The sequence below is a fragment of the Zophobas morio genome, unplaced genomic scaffold, assembly GCF_036711695.1.
Source record: "Zophobas morio isolate AGI-343-1 ecotype UQ-CSIRO unplaced genomic scaffold, CSIRO_AGI_Zmor_V1 ptg000964l, whole genome shotgun sequence".
In the NCBI taxonomy this organism is placed as follows: domain Eukaryota; kingdom Metazoa; phylum Arthropoda; class Insecta; order Coleoptera; family Tenebrionidae; genus Zophobas; species Zophobas morio.
Genome location: NW_026973066.1, coordinates 90,098 through 99,635, shown reverse-complemented (window position 1 = coordinate 99,635; position 9,538 = coordinate 90,098). Strand labels below are relative to the sequence as shown.

The following is a 9,538-nucleotide window of genomic DNA, read 5'->3' as shown; positions in this document are numbered from 1 at the left end:
ATCTGCAAGTCTACGCAGTTTGGGCAAAGGCGGCTGAAAATAAAATAAATACTTATAAACATTTCTACATTTTATGAATATAAAAACATTTTTTTTTTTAAATTAATCAAAAATAAAAAACCTACCTGTATCACTACATCCTGGAGGATGTTAATTTTTGGTTTCTTGAGACTCAAGGAATACTTCATTTTTTTTTTTTTTTTTCAACAATTAGCACTTAACACTAACAGACACAGAATTAAGACAAACAATTACGAGTTCCTATGCAAAATATATAGGAAAAATAATGCAGAATATGCAGAAAATAAATGGCGAAGAAGGGTGAAATGTCAAATCAGCAGTTTTACATGTCCATATATGGTCATTTAAAGATTGATTGCAATGAAGTAGGAGGGTGAAATGTCAAATCAGCAGTTTTTTCATGTCCATATATGGTCATTTAATAATTTATTGCAATTCAGCAATTCTTCAAACTATTTCCGTGTGAATTGCAATTCAGCAATTTTTTGATATTTGGTATATAAAAGTAACTTTTGTAAGCATGTGAGTACAGTTCACACATCAGATATGTTCTCATTAAAAAACACAAGTTTCATTTCTCGCAATCTTGATATATCTTCACTGAATGAAGAAAAACGTCGTATCATTCAAACAGTTGAAAGTTTGTTACATCAAAAAATTTCGGTCGTCCAGAACTTTCATGGCTGGGGGATGTGCAGCGTTTCTCTTAGGTCGGACGTCTTCTTATACAGACATCGATATTTACGTCGAAGCAGATGAAAATACACAAAAATGGGCTAAGGATAACTGCGCAGACAATCACATGTCTAAATATGACTATCTTTATCAGTCCAAGTGGCCCTGCTGCTATTTGAAGTTTGATGGATTTATATTTAATATTATTTTTGTTGAACCTCGTCTTCAATTTTCGTTGGAAGCCAGAATTCTATGTATCCTTAAATCGTTCGACTTAACCGCGTGCAAAGTGGCAATACACTTTTCAAGTGGAATAAATCCTGTTCTTGTAGAATGGAAATTAACTGACCTGAACTTCGATAATGTCAAGAAAAAGGATCGCATCATTAAGTATAAGAAAAGAATTGAGAAAAATGAAAAGGAACAACGATTCGATCCCAACAGTTTGTCTATGTTGGCCTATACCGTCGTGGTAGATCATGATGACTCATATCGTGCTGCTGGACAAATACTTTGAAAGATATTTATATAACTTAATATTGTTATGCTGAATCATTGTAGTGTTGATTCCGTTAGATAAATATGTAAGAGGATATTAAATAAAACTCACAAACGTAACTAATTGTTTTATTGAACCAATATGTTTATACATTTTCAAACATTTATTGAACTATTGCATTTGCTACAGTGAGTGAAACAAATTAGTACTAAATAAAGAAACACACACACGCACAATTATTTTTGTGTGTCTTGACATGTTTCCGTTTGCCGCCTTCGAAACGATGATATATTTTTTTTAATATTTTCTGAATACGTCTCTGGCAGCGTGCGAGATCCAATGCATCGCAAGCTTTTTCGCTCTCCGTCATCTAACACCTTATTGTAATAATTTCGAAGGAATGCGGACATGTTTACGTTATTGTGGATTAATTCTGGGCGTAATTCAACGATTTCGAAACGAAATTGATATATGGCAACGATTTCATTATTTTGTACATTAATTACTGCATGTTTTTTTTTTATATATATATATATAAAATCTGGTGTGGATACAAAAGTTGAATATCCGAATTTAATTGGGTCGTATTTATTTATGTTAATTTTCAATCCCAAAATTTCATACAACGCCCAACCGGAATCCTTTTCTGCAAATTTCTCTAATTTTTTCATGATTTTATCAATGACGTTTTCTTCGTACCATTCTTTTAAATTTGTGTTTTGATCAATGTGTTATTTTTTGTTGAAAATGTTTTAATGTCTGTTTCACTAGAGTGCGGTTGAATAAAATTTGCCGAAAAAATTACATTTACCTTAAGCATTGAGTTTTTCACTTCTTTTTTAATTCTAAACATAAAGCATTTAAAAGATTGTTGAAAAAAAAACTGAAGAGGATCTTTAACATGGTGGTTACTTATAAATCCTGTACGAATTCGTTGTTGAAAGCAGGATTCGACATCTTGCCATGTTACATTAGTCACCGATTTAAATTTGTTGGTTTTAATATAGCCTTCACCAGTTTTTATAGATAATAATTGTTTTTTCTTATTTAAAAGCTTTAGGTGATAAAATTTCAAATACGTCAAGCTTGTTCCTAAGGAATTTGCGTTTTCCAATATATTTTCTCAGGGGATTTTACATTTGAGTGCTTTTCTAATTATTATTATACTGTTATAACTAAAAAAATGTTTAGTTTCTTTGATTGTTTTGATTTTACTTAAGTATTCATGAATTAGCTTAAGAGAGTTTTTACATATAACCCTCACTGATTCTTGTGATTTCATTTTTTGTCGTGAAACTTGCTCACCACAGCAGAAAAAAAAAAAAAAGAACACTACTATGACCCGTGGAGTATATTGTATTGAATTGTAGCGTTGATGCTCTTAGATTAACATGTTGAAGTAAGTATATTAAATAAAACAATCTAGTAGCTAGTTGTTTTATCGAATCATACATTTGTTGTAGATTAACATGGTGAAGGATATTAAATAAAACAATCAAAAGTAGCTAATTGTTTTATTGAATCATACATTTGTTGGAGTATTTTATTTGCTAAAATAACTGAAACAAATTAATCCTAAATAAAGGAACACACAAAATACGATTACAAAAATAATTGCTCCTATCGAAGTAAATATCCATAGGGGAAGTTCAGCCTCCCAGAGTTTTCGCTCCCTCTCCCAGGCATCCCGATGACAGTTGAAAATATGTTTTCTCAACCTCTTCTCTAACAGCCTGTGGCTAGGATCATAAGGACAAATGATAAATTTTTCTACACAGAAAAAAAAAAAGTTTTTAAAACTTTACATACTACAACAAAAATGTATAAGCTTACCCATTTCTGCTGTTAAGTATTAACTTATGTACTTGCAAGAAACTTATTAATTCGTTCTTGTGTGTGTGTGATCTTTAATTTATACACCATATTAATCCCCACCCTTGCTTTTTTCCTTCCATTTTTGTTAAGGCTTTCTTAAAAAAATCACAGTACATAATTTTTGCATTACAACAGGGAAGAAAAAATCAATTGAAGAAAAACTACAGTCAATATGATCATTGTAATCTGAGAGATGTAAAATTGTACCTTAATGATACCATGTATCCCTACAAAAACATGAATGTTGATTTCACAAATAATCGGTATGCAATTGTCTATGATATGTTTAAAGAATTCCAGACATCGTTCTTATCCAAACAAACCAGCGAACTTCGATAAGGATGAAATGAAAAATACATCCCTGCACAAGATGTCGTCAGAGTGATGTAAATAATTTCATCTGTTATTGTATTATGTTTGGGGGTAAATAAAACTACATATAACCCATTTTTGTGTATTTTATTCATGGTTACCAGAAATTACATGTAAAGTTTTCTTATAATCATCTAACTTAATCGAGGGCCATTTTGTTGAATCCGGTCCCTCTGTCCATCCTAATGGTATTTCAGGATTGGCTTCTCCTTTGACAATGTTCTTTTTGATCCAGTTGAAAATTCTTCGGTGCTCCTGATTTTGAGAAGGTTGAAATGCGAAAGAATCGTAATTTATTATTTCTAAAGACTCATAGAAAGTACTGAGCGCTTTATGGTTTGCCAAATACGCAGCCCGACACATAAATTCATCCACGCACTGGTCGATCCTTCGATAATTTTTCCGGATATTCTCAACAGGATAGAATATATCTCCAAGATTCTGCCAGCGATTATCACTCAATAATTTATAAATAAAACATTTATACGTTAGAGTATTGTCCAAATAGTTGGTGGTCATCAAAAACTCCAAAGCAGCATAATTTAAATTTTCAATTTGGTCTCTTTCGCATACACGTAGAAATGCATCAATGTAACCATCGACACATTGCTTTCTTTGTAGCAGAATACAAATGTCAAGTGTATAAAAGTCACTTTCACTTTCGGCAATCCATTTAAACACTTCGTCCGGTACAATAAAATCTTTTTTATCGATGAGATGAAGGAATAAATTTAATTTCGTTCGATCACTCGCAGCGGCTTTAAGATATGTTTTGTACACGCTTTCGGATGCACAAAATGCTTGTAAATCAACAAATTGTCTCAAGTCAGACATTGTTGTAATCATAAAATAACCAACATCAGTGAAATTTAATTGCTTATATATGACAATTCCCACTTTTTTTAAATTACGTGCGAAATATGATATCCCCAAGGTTTCGTATCCGTTGCGAATCTTATGACAATTCTTTTGTCATCATTGGGGCTGAGAACTACTTTTTCTTGTTTTACTGTGTAAACAGTATGATGTTTGGACTTGATGAGTCTTTGGGATTTTTCGTAACTTCGATTATTAAATAAACAATCTTTGTAATTTTCAAACGTTATTGTTTTAAGTGATGCTTTTGTACTACCTTTGGATTTCTTAACTAATTTTTTATTGAAATCATAACTTGCAGTTCTAGATGCGTACATTTTAGATCTGAGACCCACAAATTCTAGCATAATCTTACCGTTATTTTCATCTTTCTTATTTTTAAGTTCTATATCATAAATATTATATAAATCATAGTCAGAAGTATCAAATCTATGTGAATCATTCATTAATTCACATATAAACAAAAAACTAGTCAACGGGTCATAGTAGTGTTCTTTTTTTTTTTTTCTGCTGTGGTGAGCAAGTTTCACGACAAAAAATGAAATCACAAGAATCAGTGAGGGTTATATGTAAAAACTCTCTTAAGCTAATTCATGAATACTTAAGTAAAATCAAAACAATCAAAGAAACTAAACATTTTTTTAGTTATAACAGTATAATAATAATTAGAAAAGCACTCAAATGTAAAATCCCCTGAGAAAATATATTGGAAAACGCAAATTCCTTAGGAACAAGCTTGACGTATTTGAAATTTTATCACCTAAAGCTTTTAAATAAGAAAAAACAATTATTATCTATAAAAACTGGTGAAGGCTATATTAAAACCAACAAATTTAAATCGGTGACTAATGTAACATGGCAAGATGTCGAATCCTGCTTTCAACAACGAATTCGTACAGGATTTATAAGTAACCACCATGTTAAAGATCCTCTTCAGTTTTTTTTTCAACAATCTTTTAAATGCTTTATGTTTAGAATTAAAAAAGAAGTGAAAAACTCAATGCTTAAGGTAAATGTAATTTTTTCGGCAAATTTTATTCAACCGCACTCTAGTGAAACAGACATTAAAACATTTTCAACAAAAAATAACACATTGATCAAAACACAAATTTAAAAGAATGGTACGAAGAAAACGTCATTGATAAAATCATGAAAAAATTAGAGAAATTTGCAGAAAAGGATTCCGGTTGGGCGTTGTATGAAATTTTGGGATTGAAAATTAACATAAATAAATACGACCCAATTAAATTCGGATATTCAACTTTTGTATCCACACCAGATTTTATATATATATATATAAAAAAAAAACATGCAGTAATTAATGTACAAAATAATGAAATCGTTGCCATATATCAATTTCGTTTCGAAATCGTTGAATTACGCCCAGAATTAATCCACAATAACGTAAACATGTCCGCATTCCTTCGAAATTATTACAATAAGGTGTTAGATGACGGAGAGCGAAAAAGCTTGCGATGCATTGGATCTCGCACGCTGCCAGAGACGTATTCAGAAAATATTAAAAAAAATATATCATCGTTTCGAAGGCGGCAAACGGAAACATGTCAAGACACACAAAAATAATTGTGCGTGTGTGTGTTTCTTTATTTAGTACTAATTTGTTTCACTCACTGTAGCAAATGCAATAGTTCAATAAATGTTTGAAAATGTATAAACATATTGGTTCAATAAAACAATTAGTTACGTTTGTGAGTTTTATTTAATATCCTCTTACATATTTATCTAACGGAATCAACACTACAATGATTCAGCATAACAATATTAAGTTATATAAATATCTTTCAAAGTATTTGTCCAGCAGCACGATATGAGTCATCATGATCTACCACGACGGTATAGGCCAACATAGACAAACTGTTGGGATCGAATCGTTGTTCCTTTTCATTTTTCTCAATTCTTTTCTTATACTTAATGATGCGATCCTTTTTCTTGACATTATCGAAGTTCAGGTCAGTTAATTTCCATTCTACAAGAACAGGATTTATTCCACTTGAAAAGTGTATTGCCACTTTGCACGCGGTTAAGTCGAACGATTTAAGGATACATAGAATTCTGGCTTCCAACGAAAATTGAAGACGAGGTTCAACAAAAATAATATTAAATATAAATCCATCAAACTTCAAATAGCAGCAGGGCCACTTGGACTGATAAAGATAGTCATATTTAGACATGTGATTGTCTGCGCAGTTATCCTTAGCCCATTTTTGTGTATTTTCATCTGCTTCGACGTAAATATCGATGTCTGTATAAGAAGACGTCCGACCTAAGAGAAACGCTGCACATCCCCCAGCCATGAAAGTTCTGGACGACCGAAATTTTTGATGTAACAAACTTTCAACTGTTTGAATGATACGACGTTTTTCTTCATTCAGTGAAGATATATCAAGATTGCGAGAAATGAAACTTGTGTTTTTTAATGAGAACATATCTGATGTGTGAACTGTACTCACATGCTTACAAAAGTTACTTTTATATACCAAATATCAAAAAATTGCTGAATTGCAATTCACACGGAAATAGTTTGAAGAATTGCTGAATTGCAATAAATTATTAAATGACCATATATGGACATGAAAAAACTGCTGATTTGACATTTCACCCTCCTACTTCATTGCAATCAATCTTTAAATGACCATATATGGACATGTAAAACTGCTGATTTGACATTTCACCCTTCTTCGCCATTTATTTTCTGCATATTCTGCATTATTTTTCCTATATATTTTGCATAGGAACTCGTAATTGTTTGTCTTAATTCTGTGTCTGTTAGTGTTAAGTGCTAATTGTTGAAAAAAAAAAAAAAAAATGAAGTATTCCTTGAGTCTCAAGAAACCAAAAATTAACATCCTCCAGGATGTAGTGATACAGGTAGGTTTTTTATTTTTGATTAATTTAAAAAAAAAAATGTTTTTATATTCATAAAATGTAGAAATGTTTATAAGTATTTATTTTATTTTCAGCCGCCTTTGCCCAAACTGCGTAGACTTGCAGATCTACCTGAGGAAGAAATTGAAAAACTAAAAACAAAAAGTGAGGACGCCTCCACTTCCGCTGTGGAAGACTCCCAGACACCTTCCCAGCTAGATATATCAGGGCTGGAGGAGCCGTGCGTCTCTATGACGCCCTCACTGTTTGAGGGGTTAGAGGCGCACGGAAAAAGCTTGTCTTTCCTTCGTAATGTTTACGGAGTTACGGAGGAAGACGAACAGAGGCAGAGAGAGCAGCAAGAGCAGCAGGAGCAGGAGCAGGAGCAGCAGCAACAGCAGCAGGAGGAGCAGCAACAACCGGTCCGCAAATCACCATCACCACCGACGTCTCAACCAACACCTGCCCCTGATACACCTCATCCTGCTGCACCTGATGATTCGGGTGATGAATTCGAAGACGAAGACAATGCATCTACATTATTGTATAATTTTAAGTGGAAGTGTAGGGCAGCGCAGGACAGACATAATACGCGACAAAGGGAACTAGTGCAAAAACAAAAAAAGTGCAAAAAAAACATTAAAAAATTAGCAAATCAAATTGCAACTCTCCAAAGACAGTTAGTGGAAGAACAAAGTGAATTGCGGGGTGCAGAAAACGAAATGAAAAAAAGTATTCAAAAATCCGACAAATTAAAGAAACTATATGTAAAAATAAAATGTATATAATCTCATAGTGTCAGTAGTAGTGTTAGTAGCGTTAAAAGTGTTGAAATGTTTTAGTAGTAGAATTAGTAGTGATAGTGGTGCTTGTATTGTAATAGTAATATTTATATATCAATAAATAATATAAGTATTTTATTTCGCTTGTTTTTTTTTTTTTTTAAGTGTTGCATGTTGGGCAGTATATATCCAAATCAATGGTTTTGCCAAACAATATCCTGTAGCATTTTCGCTAAAATTTTTGGAACCACTATAATCGTCAATAATGGTGTAATTAGGTGACTTGCAGCGGCTTTTGTTTCTTAAGACAAATTCTTGTTTATACTGTAGTGGGATCGATGTATCGATAATATCAGGAATATTGTGACAAACCATACACGAGCATTTCTTAAACAAAAGTCCATGTTCTCCTTGGGAATGGTATCGCTGTTAGTATTTAGAGAGGTAGCTTGTAGAGATGGTAAGTTCTGGTAGGGTGGTACAAATTAACGAGTAGAGACAGACAAAAACAAAAAATTATTTTTGTTTATTTTTGCCGAACACAGCGTTATAAAAATTTATTGATGTCTTGTCGAGCATCAAGTCATCCTTCAACGATGGAACGTACGTCCCACTGGCGTCGTCGTCCCAATTTTCGAGTGATGTTACTTTTGGGGGTTCAGAATTGAACCATTTTGATGGTTGAGATGGTATCGGTGGTGATGCTTTGGGAAGTGCAGCTTCGCGGAGCTGTCGCTCCCTTTCCCAAGCCTCCCTATGACACCTAAATATATGCCTCTGGAGTCTCCCCTCTAGCATTCGATGGCTCCTATCGTATGGGCAAACTATAAAATCCTCTAAACAAAACAAAAAAAAATATATGAAATTTACATACTGTAATAAAAATATAACCTTACCCATGTCCCTAGATATCTATTGGTTAATTCTCTTGATACTAGTTAATCAGTTATAATCACATCTTTCATATAGTCTTGAATTTATATACGAAATTAATCCCTTCTTTTACTCTTTTTCCCTCTCTAATTTTTATTTCAAGTTGACGATTCAGTTGTTTTTCTCTTATCGAAAATGCAAGAGTTTCACTAATTCAGAAAGATTTAGCAACTACGATTTAATACAACAACAAGTTATTTAATACGTTTTAAATTATTTGTCCAGCAGCACGATATGACTCATCATGATCCACCACCACAGCATAGGCTAACATATACAAATTTAGAAGTAGTAGAAGTATCAATATATATATATATATATATCTTTTTTTTAATAGTGCTTTTTGATGGTTTTTTGTTGGTTTTTGATAGTTTTTTGGTTTTTTATTTGTTTTTGATGTTTTTCTTTTTTTTATTGATTTTTGATGGCTGTTTATAGGTTTTCGTTTTTTTTTTTTTAATGATCTTTTGTTGTTTTCATATAAAATTCAACAAAAAGCGGTTTTCGGTTAACTGGAATTTTTTTTTTTACTGTCTTAGTATATTTAGTTGTGATGGTAGTAGTCATATAACAATAAATATAAAGAATAACCTATTTCGCTTTTTTTTTTTTTTTTTTT

General features: G+C 32.2%; 1 protein-coding gene across 1 annotated transcript; it reads left to right on the top strand.

Annotated features, from left to right (window-relative positions):
* The first annotated feature begins 7,144 nt into the window (after positions 1-7,144).
* Positions 7,145-8,336, top strand: LOC135122206 (ras guanine nucleotide exchange factor P-like). Its single transcript, XM_064046420.1, has 3 exons — positions 7,145-7,207; positions 7,300-7,748; positions 8,276-8,336. The coding sequence occupies exons 1-3, from the start codon at positions 7,145-7,147 to the stop codon at positions 8,334-8,336; spliced, it is 573 nt and encodes a 190-aa protein (XP_063902490.1).
* Positions 8,337-9,538: the final 1,202 nt, after the last annotated feature.